The sequence below is a fragment of the Cyclopterus lumpus genome, chromosome 10 (assembly GCF_009769545.1).
Source record: "Cyclopterus lumpus isolate fCycLum1 chromosome 10, fCycLum1.pri, whole genome shotgun sequence".
NCBI lineage: Eukaryota > Metazoa > Chordata > Actinopteri > Perciformes > Cyclopteridae > Cyclopterus > Cyclopterus lumpus.
The window spans coordinates 10,878,588-10,899,357 of record NC_046975.1 but is presented as its reverse complement, the minus strand read 5'-3'; the positions used below and the strand labels follow the sequence as shown (position 1 = coordinate 10,899,357).

The 20,770-nt window shown below is 41.8% G+C and overlaps 1 protein-coding gene across 1 annotated transcript; it reads right to left on the bottom strand.

Moving 5' to 3' along the window:
• Positions 1-58: 58 nt before the first annotated feature.
• On the bottom strand, positions 59-19,156 carry nr3c1 (nuclear receptor subfamily 3, group C, member 1 (glucocorticoid receptor)). Its single transcript, XM_034543170.1, is given in 13 exon segments — positions 59-4,286; positions 4,585-4,742; positions 5,327-5,457; positions 6,462-6,523; positions 6,525-6,580; positions 6,583-6,606; positions 6,700-6,941; positions 6,943-6,973; positions 7,111-7,132; positions 7,134-7,228; positions 7,473-7,636; positions 17,037-18,229; positions 18,822-19,156. Coding segments are annotated over 13 exon segments (2,334 nt in total). The 5' UTR covers positions 18,825-19,156; the 3' UTR covers positions 59-4,133.
• Positions 19,157-20,770: the final 1,614 nt, after the last annotated feature.

Sequence of the window (20,770 nt, the reverse complement as noted above, 5' to 3'; positions counted from 1 at the left end):
ATAAAGGTTTAGTGTCAGTAACACTACAAGTCTTCTTCAACAGTCAATGAACCAGCGGTCATCATGGAAAAGCATATTTATTTGATGAACACGTTTGCTATGATGATGAAAAGTGTCACAACAAGCTTACCGTTTCCATAGTTCAGTATCATCGATCATGGCAAACATCAACATACAGAAGTACCACACGAAGACATAGTTTGACCTTTAATCAATGGAGGTAAAGATCAACAGGAATCACACTACAGGAGAAATAATACCGAGGGCCAGGTATAGAAAAAGACAAATACACCACATTTGCTTTACAATGGATTATATATACACATAATCAAATTTTTTAAGCAAAACCTTTTTTTTTTTTTGAGAAAGCATATACCAGTAAAACATGATCTGCCCTTGATAATTCTGAAAAGTTAATGTCTGCATATGCTTTATACAAAATAGTTTTTCAAACAATATTTGGGTAGTGCAAATCTTTTTAAATTTTTTTTAGATTCAAGCTGGCTGATTACTTTCACAAACAGTTTGTGTGTGAAAAAGACTGACTCCTATCCTATTCACAGTATTAAACAATTTGACCAAAGCCATCACATTAAGAGTAAAAACAACATGTGTCTAAAATCAAAACAAAGAAATTTACATTTTTCTTCCAGGAGCTACTTAGTTACATTTGTCTGTGCTTGCTTTGGTCACCTTGTAGTCAAACATAAAATAGGCTTTTTCTGTGCAGTCTATGGAGACTGATTACTGACGAAGTGTTTCTTTTCCTGAAAATCTGGCCTGCAGAGATATGCCAAGTGTGAATCTCCTGTATGCAAATAGCTTATTCTGGAAAAGACTGAAAAAAGGAAGCTACCACATCTTGTTATGTGATGGTGACAGATACTCTGTCGTTCCTATTGCATATTCAGTTGTCCTCCTCAAAAATATACAAGTAAGCAAGGATACATTTTTGAGCAAGAAGAGGCAAGTGTGTGCATATATATATATATATATATATATATATATATATATATATATATATATATATATATATATATATATATATATACACATACACATACACATATATACATATATACCTGTTTAAATGAACAGCAGCAGATATTTGGATACACTGAATGTGAAAGTAACCCATGGGTAACCCCTATGCAGTTAATGAGGATGGTTTTCAACTACTTTGACTGAACATTTAAAAACAAAAGAAGAGGGTATAATGTTTCTGAGCCTGGGTTACAATGAATGACGACGGTGGCAGCACATTACTAAAACGCTCCTAATCCCGACAGAAAAATACACCATAAATCACAGAAGCAGACACATTCTGGGAATCCAAACTGACCGTTTGTTTTTTAAAAATTCAGGACATAAAACGACTTCACATGGCCGACCATGCACTCCGTGAATCAAAACATTACATTTCAACAACCTAAACCTAGGAAGCGGTTCAAAATGTATGAGAGCTTTTATATTGGTAGTTAGGATAGTTTAGCAAGAGCAAAACAATTTGACATTTTCCATATTTAAATGAGTACTTTACTTGACATATTTATCCAATTATATTAAACTGGCAGGGCATCATCTTTAATCCGTCAAAAGCATTTAAATTTTAATTTAATTAATTCAACTAAGGTTAACACTCATCAAAACATGGATTATATTGTGCTTTAAACACATGCATCATGATAAACTGAGCTGACAACTGATGAAAATGTTGCGTCACATTTCAAATCCCCACTTAGACAACACACAAAGAGGGATACCGACAGACCTACACGATCCTGTGTGATTACACAACACATCTGTGAGTGCCTTGTGTTACAAATACAGCTCATTAACAATGACCTCAATCCAGCGGACAGAAGCTCAGATAATTGGACACATTTATAAGCTTCAATACTGGAACTAGTTTCCCTCTACTGATGCAAACACCGATCAACTTTCAGCATCACTGAAAACAGACAAAACTGGAGTTTGGCACTGAAATAGTTCCCAGAGAATTAAAGGATCCATTTTGCCAGCCTCCCCAGTCAGAGGCGCTAATCTTTCACGGTGACATGACTCCATGAGGTGACTGATGCAAAGTGCTTCCAAACATTGGGGCGTGACTACCTAACAGACAGACAGACAGACAGACAGACAGACAGACAGACAGACAGACCGTACTGAAGACAGACATTTGGACACGGTCCCTACAGGGTGTTAAAAGAGCAGAAGGCTTAAGCAGAGGATCAAAGGTTATCAGCAGCTGTGGGAGGTTTCCAGGGTAATTCATCTGCCAACATCTGATCCAAAAAGCTGTCTATCATAAAAATCATTCATTGTAAAAGGAAATACATTCTGGAAAACGTGTGCCGGTTATGTTAGCTTAGCATAAAGACTGAAACCCAGGGGAAACCCCCGACAAAATAAATCAGAGATATACCGATTACTTATATCTTGACACTTCAGAAGTCCCGACCAAGAAACAGTCCGACACATCAGACGTCTCGAATTGTTTTTTTACTCCAGATTAAACTAACCAGCTATAATGTGCACTACTGAGCTTTAGAGGTGCGAGAAAGCAAAATGTTGTTACCTTTGCAGAGAGTCATAAGTTCCTTATTTCCAGTCTTTATGCAAAGGTAAACTAACTGGCTGTTAACCCAGCTTCATATTTACCGTTCAGACATTACAGAGTGGGATCAATATTCTCGGCAAGAAAATAAGTAAATGCATTTCCCAGAATGATAAAAAGTTCCTTTAACAAATACAGCAAAGCAGCGGCTTTAAAAGATCAAATATCTAAAGTCAAATGCTTATTGCGACCATGAATATATGGTTGATAAAAGGATCATCAGTGGCAGAATGAAGACTGCATGTTTGTCAGTTTAAAAAACTGAACTGTAAAAATAACTTAAAAATGAAGGATTGCTATTTTCAACACAGAAATTAGTCCTCCGGATTAATTAAACATGATATAATCTTGCAAACACAACAAAATATGCCCTCTGATTGGTAGACGCAGGTATCTAACACATTCCATTATTAGACTATTTGGGGGAGGAATGGGGGCTGAAATAAATATCAATGCCAGCTATTTCCTATAAAAAAGGTTTTTTTGACTTCCATCTAAAGTAATTTAACAAAAAGACTGATGCAGCATAACAGTCTCTCTTCACAGTCCTTTAAAGCCTTTACAGGGTACAAAGTGCTCTAATCGCAATTAAGGAGTTGAGTGTGCGGATATCGCATAAGAGGGCAGGCTTCGAATATTCACCGCTTCTCCACATCGAGGATGGGCCGAGCTGCCGCTCTAACCGATAAACACAGCCATTGTACAAAAACAGTAACATAAAAAGTACAATCAACATACGATGAAGGTATACCTTGGTGGGTTTAAGAGAGCACGCCTTGAGCAGGAAGGAAGAAATGGCTAAGATGAATTTTGAAGCAAAAAAGGCACATATTCTTTTCCCTTTTCTATTAGACTTGTGTAAACCTGTAAGAGGTCAGCTTGTGTGAGAAATCGTCCTTTTAACGAAGCACAAATAATAATTCAACAGAATGGTTTTGATTGACAGAAGAGTCTCTTCCCCCCCATATGACTTATTTCTTACAATCTCCTATGAAAACTAAATGAGCAACATACAGTCTAAAAGCCTACGTAAGAGCATGTCATATTCATTAAGCTTTGTTACCTTCCCAGGTAACAGCGACCTGGAAAATTGTATAAACTGTTACAATTTTAAAATGTAGAAAATACTATGAGAACCTGTACATAGATATTTGTTTATCTATCTTAGATATTGTTCTGGATTTGAAGGTAAGAAACCTGAGACAACGTGGATGTTAGCCTATATCTCTTTGTGATTATCTTTTATCTTACAAACACTTCGTTATACACATCCTAAACTGCTCAATAAAACAAAAACTCTGTGCTCGCTGTCTCGTTTCTACACAAACGTCTCCAGTCTCTACCTCCAGACCCGTGAGCCATTACACAAAGTTGCATACTCGCTCTCACAAACATCATTCGCTCCTCGCCTCGCGTCCTCATTCATTTCATCGTTGCTCTTCTGGGTGGGTGGGCGGGGGGGTTGGTGAGGTGATGTGGTGGGATTTTAAGGCATTGTGTCTGTTACGGGGCACAGTCATCTCTGGTGGAAGAGCAGAGGTTTGACGCTCCCAGCCTTGAATTTTGGTAACTGGTTGCTGATGATCTCCGCAAGCATCTCGGGGAACTCTACACTCAGGGACTTGTTCACAAAGGTGTAGAAGCAGAAGCTGAGCAGTCCCCCGACCATCTGCAGACAGAGCGGAATGCATTAGTGGATAATTATACCCAAAACACACATGAGAAAAAATGTCCCGATATTGGTATACAAAATATCTGATGGACAGTGAGATGGTACATATCTTTAAAACTAAAACTGTCATTTAGAGCCTTTAGCAAATCCAATAAATGTGCAAAGGAAACCAGAGATCAAGGCATATTGGTTACAATCCCATTTGTTATAACCTTGTCAAATACTACAAATAAAAGTAACTTTGAATTATAGGGGAAATAAAAGCAACGTTGAACTTTCTGGTGGAAGCCTGTACCTCATGCATGGAGTCGAGCAGCTTGGTCAGCTGATAGAAACGCTGCCAGTTCTGGCTGGAGTTCTCCTCGCGCTTCACGATGGCTTTCCCCAGCTCCTTGATGTAAGACATCCGAATATCGTCGAACACCGCCTGGCTCTTCAGGCCGTCCTTTGGCACTGCGGGAGAAACTAAAGGTCAATATCTGAGACAGAGATTTGGATAATGTACTGTAAATCACAAAGGAGGAGGGACATCCTTTACATTTTAAATGACTACGTCCAGGCAGTAAAGGGTGAAAAAGGGCAACTGATTAATATACATCAGGCCATTTTCAGGTTGCACTCCCGGTAATATTTAGCAGCAGAGAGCAATTACGTGTGCAAGAACAAAGCTACACACCCAAAAGGGGATGTGTAAACCCATTTAAATAGGTTTTTATCGGTTTAATTATGGAGTCTTTGTTTATAGCTTCAATTCTCGTGCACTCGATTACCTTAAAGATAACATTAAGTGGAGTTATGTACTCGTGGTTTGTGTATTTTTCTGTATCAAACCACAGGTAGCCCTGTGAATACGTATTTATAATCACTGCATGTCAGTTAGTGAGTTGGTAAAGTGCTGCGATGTGTATACATCAATATTATCTTTTCAGCCACTGTAGACGGTATTGGATTAGAGTAATAGCTTTGGCAATGATTGCTTTAACACAGCACCACAGTCAACATGTGATGGTTCAGCTGCTGCGAGGTAAGAGTCTGACCTGTGCTGAGCAGCAGCAGGACCTTCATGCACAAATACTCGTCATGGGAAACCTGCAGCCGGACAAACTCGCTGGAAATCTTGAGCATCTGCTCGCACTGGTCGGCCATGTAGGGCAGCTTCATCCGATCCCTGGTGGAATTAGACAGTAACGGTTCAATAGTGCGGCACCTGCAGCCGTAAGTGATTTGTAAGGGCGGTTTGAGCAACCTCAATCCAGGAGATGGAGCAGCTCTCTGTAATGTCCTTGTAGATTGAAGTGTTCAAGGTCTTGCTACAAACAATTTACTGGATCCCATTTTAAATCATTCTTCTAGAAGGTTGAGAATGCATATTTCAGATGAGTGCGTGTGGCGTCAGTGATGAAGTAATATTGTGGGTGAAAGAGAAAGTGGGGACAAACTTGTTCAAAATGCCTTGAAATGTATGCTATGGGGTTGCTTTTTCATTCCATCCAATCCGAGTCACAACAGAAAATCCATTTATACATGTGCATCACTAAACAAGCTTTAAGCATCATTCATATGAAACCACCTTAACATGAAATTGCCAAAAGGCTTTCACTAAACTGAGAAAGATTATTTCAAGTCTGTCGTAATCGAATGCAAATATAACAATATGAAAAAAGCTGTAGTTGAATTTTGTTTGGAGGCGGACGGGCAAATAGAGAACAAAACATCAGATATTAATTATGATCATATTAACGTTCAGCTTGCGATCATGGAAAAAAAGGGAAACAAATCAAAAGGCCTATTACAGCCGTAAGCATGGACGCTGTGCCAACACTGTGCTCACTACACTCTGAGCGATGTTTATGAATGGAGTCATCAAGTCTATAAGAGGGATGTAACACTGATTAGTGATGACAGCTGACAGACGATGTTTGATCCTGAGAGCTGCACTGATAAACGTAAAACAAACAGAAGTATGCGTTACAAAAATCAGAGGCTTGAAATATCTCTCAGAGCTTGATTTATGTACGGTTCAATTAAAAAATCCATTCACCAAACCAGGGTGTTGTGTATTCTTACTTTCACCGTTCATAATACTAAAATACTGGCAATACTCACACATTTAATCTAAATATGTTACTGCAGTTGGACTAATACAGAGACTGAAAATGGACTGGTACATACTCGTTGATGACAAGGTCTGGTGCAAAGCAGAGCATGTTGCCGTTGCACTGCTGGTAAGATCTCCCAGCCCAGGCCGAAAGACATGAGGAAGAGCCAGGAGCACTGCAGCAGAGTCATTGGTCGTCCAGGTGCAGGTTCCTAAAACCTGAGGGGAGAAACGTGGAAATACTTCAACCGACTCCACAGTAGTGGGAAGGTGAAAGTGACAATGATGAGTAACCAAATAAAAGTTACTGACCTGGTAGAGCTTTGGCCCACTTGACAGCAGAGATGACCTGCTGCCGGCCACCCAGCCTGTTGAGGGTGGTCATGAGGCGGGTGGAGGTGTCGGGCAGGGTGCTGTCGTAGCCGGCGTAGATGGTGTCCGGCTCGATGGCCTTCAGCAGGGAGAGCATCGTGGGAATGAGTTGAGGCATGCACTTGGGTAAAAGAGAGCGAGCCTCAATTGGTGGAGAAGGAGTCAGCTCAGGTGGGTACTTGGGTTAAACGCTTCAACTTCTTGGTTTTGCGAGCTACAGGATGAGAAAACAGGGATGAACATGCAGAAGAGCGAAGTGCAATAAAGAGAGTCGGTGACGAGGAGACAGGAGCAATTTAACCAACTAAAGGGTACACCGTTTAGGTGTTATCGGTGTGGTTCAATACATACCTTCCAGGTTCATGCCTGCCATCCAGACACTTGCGGAAGCGGCATGCCGGGCAATTCTTCCTCCTGATCTTGTCTATGATGCAGTCGTTCCTCCCAGCACACAGGTAATTATGCTGCCCTGAGGCACACAGAGGAGGAAGATTAATCTGTTATTTACCATCACTGCTGTGGCAACACTCCAGGGGGAAAAAACTAATTAGCTGTATCCCAGTCCTTACTTGGCAACGATCATGCCTCCATCTTAAAGTCAGAATGACTCGAGCATTTAAGCAAACGTATGTGACAAGTCAGTGATGAATGAGTGTTTATCACAGGAGATGAATAATCAGTGAGGAAATAACGATGCGTCATAGACTTTGTACCTTCCACTGCTCTCTTGAAGAAGACCTTGCAGCTGCCACAGGTGAGAACGCCGTAGTGGCAGCCTGAAGCCTCGTCAGAGCCACACCAGGCAGACTTTACGAGTCCCGCTCTTTTCCCTTGCGTTGAGGATGTGGCGGTGATCACTTCCTGTCTGGAATTAGCACTGGAGGGAGAGGGTGGAGACAGAGAAGAGAAATGTAAAGGATAGTCAGTCACTCTCAAAAGTTCCCTGCTGCGTGTTTGACCTCTAGGGATGCTATAGAGCTGCTTTCTATGAGTGGGTCCCCAGTTTATTTGTCTTGTGCACAATGATGCACACGCACGTCTAGGTGGTGAACCGTACACATTCCTGCCGCTGGTTTCACTTTATTCTACTGATCTACAAGTGGCGGTGATCCCAGCGATGCCGAACTGCTTTGGAAAGCGCAGGAAAGAAAAAAAACTGGCTCCCTAGTAATTATGGATTAAAAGCAAGGCAGCTTTTAAACTCAGTGGAAAACTCTGTGTTTTATGAGAATGGAAAAGCATTCATCAATGTTTGCTAGACTACAAGAATACACTGAAGTTTAACAACTTGTTTGCAAGAAACACCACAAGGGAAAACTTTAACCATAAAAACATACTGTATATTTTACACCAGAGACAAAACATGAACTATAATCTTAACTTCCACTGTCTGAGAAGTGTGAAATTATCTTAAGTATCAAAAAATAGTTGCCAGAAAGTCCAATCTATATATGACAAATACTGTATGTCAACAGTATGCCAATTATACTGCCCACCCCCACTCCTGAAAGCATCCTCTTAGTTTTGAGAGTTCAACTGTAGTTCATATTTACAACTCTGTACCAAAACTTTAAAATAATAAACTATACAGGTATACTACACATACTCCATCAGACTCAATGTGGTCCTTGTGCTTGTTTTTCCTCAACTTTGCCTTAGCTGCCAACATCATGGGCCCGTTTGGGCCTTTAAAGCCTAAATGATCTGACTGTCTGTGGTCACATCCTAAATACAGCTCCTCTTCTTTTGATTGAACCTCAAATGTTTCTGGACCGAGTCAACAGCGGTTTGAAATGCACTGTTTCAAAACTACCACTAGAGGATGTCAGGCTTTGCAGCACCCATGCAGAGGACGTCCACACCCCTTTCTAACACAGCGGCCACCGCATATACAACGCCCACACCTAGAATAGTGAGTCGGAACAACATCTGTGTCGGTCTGTCCTGTGGTCAACAAGTCTGCAACCTCAATGACAAACAAACTGTTCCATTTGATATGGACTGCTCTGAACCGTCCCCGCACACTAACACATTTATGATTTGATCCGTGGAGCAAGGTTCACCCGTAGTCATACAACATGAGGGTATTAGCATGGAAGCAGGGCAGGCCCCAGCAGTCAGTGAGCGTCGAGGAGTGGAAAACCTGAATGAAACATCAAGTCCAGAAGCATTCAGCAGCCTAGATAAAAAAATGTCTAGCCAAGACGGGGTTGAGAGCTTTGGAAGTGCTAAGTGGGGGGCTCACTGAACTCTCAGTCCACCTGTGAGAGGTGAAACAGGGCGACTGAATCCGTTCAAATCCAGAAAAACTATTATATATTATAATAAATATTAATAGTTTTAGTGAAAATCAAAGAACTGCTTTTTAGTTTTGGAAATAGGATTCTTCATTCTAACTAAATAAAAGCCAAACCTACACAGGTACAGATATAAACACATTATTCATTCATTCGTAAAAAGGTGGGAATATGAAACATAAATTGTACGCATATCAAAATCCAACCAATCGATACACGACAGGTGAACCGATAAACATCCTTGTTTTAAGTTGCCTTGTCTTAGTCAGAATGTCATCTTTTGTCTGAAACGTTCGTCATAGGATCGTCCTAAATTGATAAATAAAGTTGCAACCTTGTTGTGCTCAATAGCAACAGCAAGTATAATGAAAATTAAAGAACACAATTTGATCTGGACAGCACCTGAATGAGAATTTCAGAAGATGATTTACCAATGATTAAAAAAAATTATTATATTTGCAAAGATATGTATTTTCTCAGTCCATGTGCCCTCTGAAGGTAAGTGCTATGATGTTGGATGTAACAGGTACTGTGATGAATGCAAATGGCTATCCAAATATTCTCATTGCATAGAAAAAGTAAATTCTTTACTCTGATTTTTAGCATATGATGGTTTGTTCTTAAAATATATTTTAAAAATGGCAATATACAGCTTTACAATATATCATCATGTCACCAGATCTTTGCAAATACACGGCCCAAGTCTGAATTCCTGCTGTTTGGGTTACAGCCAACTCGCGTGCGCACGCACGCACACAAACAAACAAACAAAACAAAACAAGCTCCAAAAGAAGCATGTTCTAACATGCGTGGGTGGAGGAGGCTAATGAGTCCAGAGTGATGATGATGATGTCAGAGGGTGTGAAGGGGTAACCAGTTTATCCTTCATTGGCCCACTGGGATGGAACCATGAAGACAGCTTTACCAGAAGGCTGTAGGCTACTGGTTCAAATCCAATAACTGCAGCTTCTCTACGTTTCCAACAGCAAAGTAAGCTTGAAGTGATGACAATGGTTTTCTCTAAACTCAATTTGGAATCGGTCGATGACATTCAACGAACCCATAAAACAAGTTATAAGTCAGTTGTTGAGGATTGTTAGACGTTAACCAATCAAAGCTGCACAACAGTGTGGGGAGACACACATTTCCTCTTTCTGAAACCATCTGTCGGAGTGAGTGCATGCCATCGACAGGAAGTTCTTGCATTCCCTCAGAGTTTACTATCGGCCAGAGCACAGTTACAGCTCAAAGGCAGACACCTGGAGATGGGCCTCGACTTCAACAAGCGCAGTGCTGAGAAAGTTAAGCGCTTACGTCTGTGAGGAGTGTGATCAATCAGCCTGGGTTTAAATGAGGCAAGCCACTTCACGCACTTAGGATACTGCCGGTGGCCCAGTGCCCTGCTTAACAATTCATAATCTCCTTTTAGCCTTGAGTGTCACGAGGAGCGTGGCAGATTCCTGCTCTATACCCGTCTCTTTCGTCAGTTCAGGCGCAAAGCCGTTAAATCTATATCGGTGCAATGCCCAGCCCCTTCTTTTTATGAGAGGTAGATATCGTTGTGTTTCTGCATTTACTGTATCCCACACATTAGTCCTCATCATCCTACTCGACGTAATGCAGGCCCAGACACTTTTCTAGAGTTATTTCAGAGAAAAATATAAACTATCTGACTGGGAGTAGACTGGAAAATCTGACTGGTTTTAAAACCTTATTTATGAGTCACTGTGGAGATTATCACCGCTGCTGATGTGGTTGAACATTGCACAAACATCTCATCTTGATCAAAACTCTGTGAGCATGAAGAGAGCAGAAGGAAGTGCTGCTTCCCCGAGGTGAGGGCCACCAAAATAGAACGGGAACTGGTCTATACACGCTGAATCATACTCGCGTGCAGGAACAACAACACAGCTTCTATGAGGGACTGGGGTGTTGTTGGCCAAAGAACTGGACTTCCCTAAAATATCGGCCTCCTGTATCCTCCAATAAAAACAGACATTATGTCTTTAGAAGTACTTGACATAGTTCAACATATTCACTTCACCATGCTGCCACAGAAATGTCATCAAGTGTTTTATGACCATTGCTTTGGTTCGTGAAACAAGCCATTAGTGAGATATTTTTACACTCTCGGGAGTCACTGGCTGCAAGGAGCCACTGTCTCCCTTCCATGCTGGATTGAACACACCTTTACATAACAGCTACATTTTGTAGCCAAGTGCAGTAAAGACTGTTTGGCTTCAAGCATCAACATCAGTCTGGTTGAGCACAAGAAAAACAACCCCTACGGATTTGAGTTTCCATATTAATTTCCATAATTGGAGCTGTAAATGACTATATGTGTAGGTGGGAGGTGGCTTCTTAGCCTGTAAAATAAATTTGAGACTTGCTGCCGCTATTGTGTGCATAACCATAATACCTTTTGCTGGACACTGCTGGGATGTGGGAGGAACCCGCTCCCAAAGTTCAGCTTTGCTGACTCGACAACTGCACACCAAAGTAAGAAGAAGGGCACAAACAACTCACAGACTTAGCTACATCCTCTTAACCTCAATATATACTTTCTATAAGCCTATTCAGTGTCAAAACACTACAAAAACTAAATACAGAAAACTGTGGTAACGGTAGAATGCGGCAATAACACTAAAGTGACTGGAATGGTTGGCATTTGATGTGCTGCGTTAACTCGGCGCCAGCTGTGGGCAGGGCGGAGGGAAAGTAGGTCAGAAGAGTGAGAGCTTCACGGCAGTCCTCTATGGTCCGCCTGCCTGCCACAGCACTCATGACGACCCGCCCACATGCGCGCACATCTGCGCACAAATGCATAACACACACGCACGCACACACACCAGCAACATCATAAAAGGTGATTTACAGTAGCTGAAAGCTTCTGCTGACAGTCAAATTCCCTGCCCTTGGTTGCAGGAAGCAAAGACAAGGGATGGAGGGTGTGGGGGAGGGGGGAGAAAGAGAGAGAGAGAGAGAGAGAGAGACAGGCGAGTGAGGGGTGTGCCAGATCAACACTGTGTACTGAATAGCAACTCTGACCAAAGCTTACTCTCAAAACATAGAGACCAAAGTGAAACTACTAAGCTTCTTTATTTACATCACGACCTCTCACTCTGATCACTGCAAAGTTGATAAATCTCGTATTCTGAGACAGAATATTTATCCGATAAATACCAAGCTCTACTCCTGAGCTTGTCCTGTCGTGAAAATGCCACATTCAACAGGTCATCAAAGTCCTGCAGGCACAACAGCTGCCAAACAAAGCCTCACGGGATAGGATTCACACCTACATTAGAAGGCATTACAGAGACTATTGCAACTCTTATAAGGAAAATGTCAGTGCCTGAAAGGTGTTCGCAGGTTAGGAGATAAAATGGTGGAAAGGGGTATTTACTAAATAAATTTAAGAAATCCAACTTTTCCAACACTCGTTCCTCCATTGGCCTCTAAAAAGTGTACACAAATAACAATTGCCATACTAGTCAAAAGGATTGCAAGGTCATATGAAAATTAAACGAATAGTCTATTAAAAACCACAGCCATATCAAAAAAGTTATGGCAAAGATGTTTCCATAGACGGCTGTGGAGCGTTGCATTTTAAGTATGTTAGTTTTTTATCTCATGTAGGATGCAATAAACCAACATGGGTAAAGAGTACAAGTGTTTTCTGTGATAAGAAGTCAGAAAACTGCTTTCACAAAGTTTTCAAATGTCCCCCCCCCCCGAGCTTCATTCAGCAGCGAGTTAGTCATTTTCCAAAGTTGACTCGATATCCCACATGTGAAATTCTCTGGAGTTTACCACCTTAGCGCAGACATTGACGGATGTACTCCTCAACCTAAAACGGCAAGCCCTCACATTCAAAAAGCTACGCAAAGTTTAGCATTTTGCTTTAAAAAATGACATCATAAAAGTAGTAGCCAATTCATTATTTTATCTCTCTGTAAATATTCAGAAAACAGAATTAAAGAGAGAATGGAAAACTGAACTCAGGTTATGACTATCGCCATGCATGACTTTAGTGAACGCTTGAACCATACATTCCCCCAACATGGACATAACGAGAACACAAGCTGTTGAAGCTACACAACATCGCTCGTCTAAATGTGACATGCGAGAGCAGCTCTATTCAGTGAGCCCGTTGTTGTACTCCTGCAAACAACTTCCTCAATTGCGCACACTCGAGCCAAAGGTCTCCAAGAAATATATAAATAACGTAACCTAAAGTCAGGAGCAGGATTAATAGCTAAGTCATTACATGTAACCCAAAAAAAGAGCTGGGCAATCAAAGGCGTAGGATGAACTAAAAACAAAAGCTACAGAACACAAGCCGACTAAATGGGCTTTGTGATTATCTGTCAGAGGAATTATATTTCTGAATGTTATTTTTTAGTCCAACCAGAAATTAATAAGGTCATGCTTCATTAAAACCAATCATATTATGAGGGTGTGTATTTACATAAATAGTAACAATCCTGGAGCATTACTCTAGGTGAAGCATTCTTCATTGCGTGAGAACCGTTTGTTTATGAGTCAGACCGAGTCAGATCGTAAAACTGTTGGGCCTAAAATTAACCGCCAAGTTATGGGAAATGTAAGCGCTGGTGAACTGGTAATGTGGGAGACTTATGGTAATGTTACGAGTCCCAGCTGACCTGCACAGTGCAAAGCAGCAAACTGTGGAGCCACGGCAGCCAGATACTCTGTGCCATGCCACAGCCTCAGCAGGAAGTAGCAGCACCACTGCGTGAGAAGCTGGAGGAGATGGTGACCTGATGCCAACTGCCTGACCAGAGCCTCCGCAGCCACGTTGAGGTAATATCAATCCACTAAATGTCACAAAGGTTGTGGCCAACAGGCACAGCACAAAAACAAACTCCCACTCTCTGGAGGGACCCACATATAGAAATGCTAAGCTTTCGAGCAGATAAGCCAATACACATCAGCTCCACACACAAACACACAATTATCCGGGCTCACACTTGCATGCACAGTCATAATCCGATGCTTAAACACAAACACACACCTCTACAGAACAAAAAGACAGGGCAATTAAAGCCAGGTGTGAAAGGAAGATGAGGTGTGTCTCGTGTCTCTGCCATCTGTTCTGAGTCACCAGGCATTAGGAGGCATGTTAGACAGTCGTGAAGAGGTTACCAATATTGGCGTAACAGACCACTGTCGACTCTTGGTCTGTACGGTCAGGACATCGGTATTCATGCATACTAGTCACCGATCTTTGATAATGTTAAGATTGTAAACAACCAATCCGTGTTTAAATCAACAGGAGAGCTGGTAGCACTGAAAATGGTAAAAGGAGGTTACTTTTGGTTACATTATGATGTGTTCATTCTCTGTTCAGTGAAAATGAGAATTGGGCGAAGCTAAATTATAACAGTCATGATGTGATCACATGTAATTCTGTAACATGTAGTGTAGGTGAGTTTGAGGGAGATAGTTTAAAGTGATACAATAAACATTAGATTCATTTTTGACATGTTTATAATACCTCTAAGCAGCTTATAATACCTTATTCAAACTATTAGTATCGGCGGCAGATCTCTAAAAGTTATATTTGCTCCCTTTTTTATTTGTGCTGATCCGATACGTGATCCAATCCAAGTTGAGTGTTCTGATCCGTTGCACCACCAGTTACCACGCATAATTATCACAAACAATAAAAGCACAAAAAACATATTGTTGCCCTGGTTGACACAACGTAAATCAGACGGCGTGAATGTATGAGACGCACAAACAAACAAGCCTTTAGGACACGTGACTGCCACTTTACGGTTGGTGAAGAATTTCTATTCAGCCACTTTACGACTGGATCTCAAAGTCCCATTCACAGCTTAACCCATTAAATTCTACAGGGCGATAAAGTAATAACTGTACAAAAGACACTTTGTTGGGCTGCGTGGAGACAAAATACTGTGACTACACTATATTAATTTAAATGTGAACTCACTGGAAATACAATAAGATTAAGCAAAATCACATGAGCAAGTCAGTGGAACATGCAATATTATTTCACTTTTCTCTGCTACAGAATTCCCTTTTTACTGTTGAGGCCTGACCATTTTGAAAAGGCCACAACTCATTAATCCCTCATGTTGAATGAACTGTCAGCGCTGTTCCTTGGGGACACATCGGCTTCAAGTGAAGACAGTGCACATATCAGGTTTGTTTTTGGCAAAATGAAACTGACGGATCGAAGAGATCTGCCCAAAACAACCCCATGAACCCATTGAGTGGATACGTCTGTAAGAGGCTGAGCAAAGCCAACAGGCTGTTAAACTGAGAAATAAATAAATAAAAAGATTTCTGGTTTAAAAGGAAAAATAGTCACTGATTGCAACTAGGATTTGTCCTAAAACACATACTGATTATACAGTATTGTTCAGTAAGAGAAAGAAATGACACATATCTGACTTTTTGGAATCCCCCTTGCTTTTTAACAGCACATCCTTTCTCTAGATCTTGGTGCTTAATGCTGCAGCCACGTCCTGTAGAGTGCGTGAGCCGGATGAGTGAGGTAAATAACTAATTTAGGGGTTAACACAGGCATTTCTGTCTCAGGACAATGGCTCAATTTTGAAACCAGCTCTGTTGCTATGGTAACTAACACAGCAAACCAAACCTGTAAGGAGACAATTTTGTTTAGGCTCATCAAAAAAAAAGTCCACCTCCTCATCCATCAACTGTGAGGGAAAAAGGACGTGTTTCACTTTGGCTATGAAACTATGTAGGTCGCTACAGATGCTTCTACCAGGAACATATTCAATTGGCTGCTATTGTTACATACTAATTGCTCTGGAAATACTGTATAATATGACTCACAGTGCAACTCAGGTGCACAAGAGGCCCCTTGATTAAATCTATAACTATAAGTGAGACGACACAAGCAAAGAAATAAGAAGTTTTCCCACAGTGCTCCAACAAAATGCACCAATCTACCTTTTAATTACAATAGGGAAATTAATCTTCACGCTAACAAGTAGCTAAATGATGTGCACTACAAGTGGGAGATACGCACCATATTTTCTTAAAGCCTCTATATTTACACATTTCCTTTACTCTGTTCCAAACCGAGCTTGGTATAAGAAAATGCTGAGGCCTTTAAACAGCTGGTATTCCATTACTTTTATTCTTACTCTCTTTCTTGTTCTAGTCATTCAAATGTATATATTTTATTGTGTTTACTTTTTTTAAACTAAAAGGTCCCAATTATCAATAATCCTGACATTTGTTAGATACCTTGTGTTTTTATCTGATGATGCTGCATGTGACTGGCTGTTTGCTAGAAAGCCGAAACTCCTAAAGTGGAAATTCCTGGACTAACGCCACCTCTGTGAGATATGTAATCCAGAATCACCAATGTTTCATTGTGAAACATTGTATAACAGAGCCTTCCTAATTTGAACTGTAAACAATACTTGTGTCAATGGCATAATGTGCACTGTGCAGATGTATTATGGGTGAGGGAATGTAAATATCAGAAAAGATAGATATTCAACAATAAAGGACTAACTGGATCTTGGGGCCAAAACAACAGCAGCTTGTTTAGGGTTTCCTAACTTTAAATGGATTGTGTTGCCTGACCAACACTTAAAAAGCCCAAAGTATCTGGTTTGCAATGATATGAGGATTGATTAGATACATATGAGGAGCAGTAACCAGCAACTATTTTGACATTATTCCAATTAACTACCTGTTACCCCACATCGTCACAAATTAATATTTTCCTGAACAACTAAATAAATAGTTGAATGAAAAGGCTAATAATTTCAGCATAGGGATTTGAGGAGGCCACAACTCTGGTCGTTGAGCAAAGAATATTAGATGTCTGGTGATGCAGGGTAGGATAAAATAAGACATAACTGGGATTACCTACATAAATATATTAGCTCAAGTTAGTTATTAAGACCAAAACCAAAGGTTGTGTCAGACCCCACTGCCTACAGTTCTTACCTAGCAAAGCTGGTGGGGTAAGAGGGAGCGCTTGAGAAAGCCTCACTGGCCCGCAGCATTGCAGAGTTGTTCCCGACACCTTGGTTTCTGTTCCAGGCCCTGCCGATTGTCGTCACCGGGAGAAACAGGCTGGACACTGGCTTCTGATCCTTCTGCTGCTTAGCTTCATTGCTGCTGGTGTTTACCCCAAAGTGGTAGCTCGGTCCTCCGGAAGTGCTGATCCCGCAGATGGACATGGGGTTAGAGCTGGGCACGGCTGTAGCAGATGTGCTGCTCATTTGGCAATAGCTCTGGCCTGCAGACGTCTTCTCCCGTTTGATGACACCTTGGGTGCAGAGCTGAATGAAGCCAGAATCTTTTTCTTTCTTCACCAATGCAGACAAAGTGGTTGTAGGAATTAAGGAGGCAGTTGTGCATATACTAGCGCTGGACTGTTCAGGACTTGTCATGATGCTGCCATTGAGGGCTACAGAGACTGTCCCACTGCTGTTGATGCTCTCAACCACAACAGGCTTTACGTCCCTCTCAGAGCCAACGTCCCCAAGCAGAGAATCATCTGCCAAAGTGGAGAGGAACGCATCTTCCCCAACATAAAAATCTGAGGGGGACCCAGTGAGCTCGAAGTCTTGGAGCAGATCCAAAGTGTTGTCACTGAAAAATTTCTGGTTCACATCCACATCTTTCCCAATGTGATCAAAGGCGTTATCAAGGTCAATGGGATCCTGCTCTCCTTTATCCATGGAGAAATCCTCTGTTTTCATGTGGAAGAAATTGGGATCTGATCCCCCAATAAGTGAATCCATGCAGGACTGTGAAATGTCTGCTATACTTGCCTCCAACTGAGGCAAATTGTCCCTGAAAGTTTGACGACCAAACGTAGTCTGCGTCTGGAGCAACTGCTGCTGAAGCTTCTTGTCTTTGCTCAGAAACCTGAACTCTCTGTCTTCCCACGAGGGGCCGACGGCGGCAGTGACGGAAGTGAGCTCCTCTGGAAGGGGGCTGTTGCTGAGGCCGTTGGGCACCTGTCCTGGCTGCATCAACGGGCTGGATGGAAGGATGACAGAGGGGATGGACAGAGCACTGTGAGGAGCCACTTTCAACAGACCTCCCTTCTCAGGGCTTTCAGTGTAGACCAACTTGTTCAAATGGTCATCTCTTCTATACGTTATCTTCTTCACTCCACCATTGTCCATCTTGTTTTTATTGTTGTTGGGTTTTTTTGGGAGGGGGAAAAGGGGGGCAACAGACAGAGAGCGTTAACAGACGCAGAGCAACCACGTTAAAACACAGTAATATTGGCTAATCAGACGCGCACGATACTGCTCAGCTGTATTGTAACATCAAATGGCTTCAGGTCGTGCACATGCAGAGAGCAAGTAGCGGACGTGAGGTCCCCGCGCGCCCTTGATAGCTAACGAAGCTACCAACTGCGTTAACTGGTCCCAATAGCAACACGTCAGCACGAGCAGCCCCGTCCCCCTCACACACACACCGGGCTGAGACTTTCCAAGACATGCGTCCGGCCACAAAGAGGACAAAGCAGACGGACATGAAGTTGTTCATGTCCCCCCCAGTGTGAGGTCTGCTAGCTAGCTGCTAGCTCCCCGCTAACTGTAGCAATGAGCTAACCGTCTCTCTCCCCCGTTGACAGCCACGTTAGCCTGCTGTCTTCAACACAGACCCCGTAACTGCACATTAGCGTCAACAATGAACGCGCTGCGGTTCCACGTTTGTCTGAAGCTGACATATGTCAACATAAATGAGAACAACAAAGCTCATATTTACCATTCAGATGCCCGGTTGTTGTTGTCGTCGTGTGTCCACAGGTCGTCTGTCAACATTGTTTTGGTTGAAAGTGTCCACAACACGCACCACTGACTCAATGTTTGTGAGCGTTAACTGTTCCTCCCCTCGCGTATCGATGCATGTCTTGATAAAAAAGGACACGAGCGACACGAGCTGGGTGTGTTTGTGGGAGTTTGCGATCTTCCGGTTCGACCTTAGCTGTTAATTGTCATGCAAACTGCGTTGAAGTGACCGAGCTGTGGAGAGTCGCAGCTAGCCATTAGGAAAGTAGGCGCTAACCTCCAAGAAAAACATACAAAATGGAGATCTGAGCGAGCCAACCCCATGACCCGTGGACAACAGGCAGCGCCACCTCCTGCCCGTGCGGGGTAACTGCAGCTTGTGTTATGCGTTGCAGCTGGAGCTCAAACGTTTAGGCAGACTTTGAGGATTCCCACTCCAGTGGCATTAAATAACGCTATCTGTCTTACACGGGGGTACCAAGACCCAGGCAACGAAGTAGTCTCTCCAACAGAGATTGAAGTGCAAAGACAACCCAGGCTAAGAGTGCATTGGCGGTGAAGGTGCTCATCAAAACGTCACATTTGGTTCTCCTCTTACATGATTGTTCACGCAGCTGTCCTCCGTGGGGGCCCACTGTCTTGCAGCTGTTAACGGAGCTGACAGAGAGACAGGTGGACATCTGAGGCAGAAGACAGTGAGAGCAATTATGAAAGGACATTGTCGTGACGATGATCCGATGATGAACTGACATACGTTTGTATTTCTTGTATTTCTGCCATGTTAAACATGGCATGTTCATTGGACGCAAGATCCACAAATAACGATGTCTTGAGAGAATTATGGTGAGGTCTGAATGCACTGCTGGGTGTCTTACCACCGACGCCACCTCCCTATGAACTTATTACAATGTCAAGTCTGTTCAAATCTGAATCTGATGCAATACATTGTTGAGTCTAAATGTGCATGGAAAACCATTTTAGCGTGCACTTCTTGTCGGGTTTGTTTGTATGTTAGATCTTTTTATTCAAGTGAACTAGGCCCCTAGACTGCCCCAGTCAGGATTCAACACAATGGTGGTTGGTGTACTTATGTGAATAATATGATATTGCATTGCCATTTAGACTGAACTGTATAAATAAATTATATTATTATTATTATAGAAATTATATTATGAGACAGTTTGCCTGTTGCCGATTAATTGTACGGTCTGAGGCTCAAGAGGACTCTCAACATCACTAAAATCGCTGCATCAGTATACATAATAAATCACTTTTGGATAATTATTTATCATTAAGTTGTAATGGATAAACTTCTCACCTTACTTTTCAAAGATGTGATAAAGCAAATAATGTATTTATTCGAAAAGAAGGTAGCTTAGAGTTTAAAAAAAAAAGTTGTTACTTTCATTTAGATGTTGGCCAGACAACAGTGGAATACATTTTGTTTCTCAAGACATGCCAGTTCATACTTATGCTTCTTTCATCTGGAAGTATGAGTGGTTGAAAAGTGCCTGGGAAGAGGAAGTAGGATGAGGCTATTACTGCCTGCAAAGGGATAATAACTCTGCAGAGTGGTTTGGGCCTGTGTTCGTTGTTGCTTTCAAGGCTGCATAACAGTACATTGAATATTTTCAAAGACAGCAAATTCATTTTGAACAATGTTTGGATACCAGAAGTGTGAAGTTATCAATGAACATTTCATCATAAATCACGTAATTTCTTAAGATTTAAAAAATCTTTGTTTAAACCATGTCTTTCTCAACAGATGTTTGCACATGCAACATAACCTGACTGCTCTCAAAATATCTTCATTTGCCATGTCAATTGTCAATTTAATGTTATAGCATATATTTTCTTACTTCACGCTCAGCTGGGACTAATATAGTCTTACATTATTCATGCTGAAGTTGCATGAAATTCAACCCT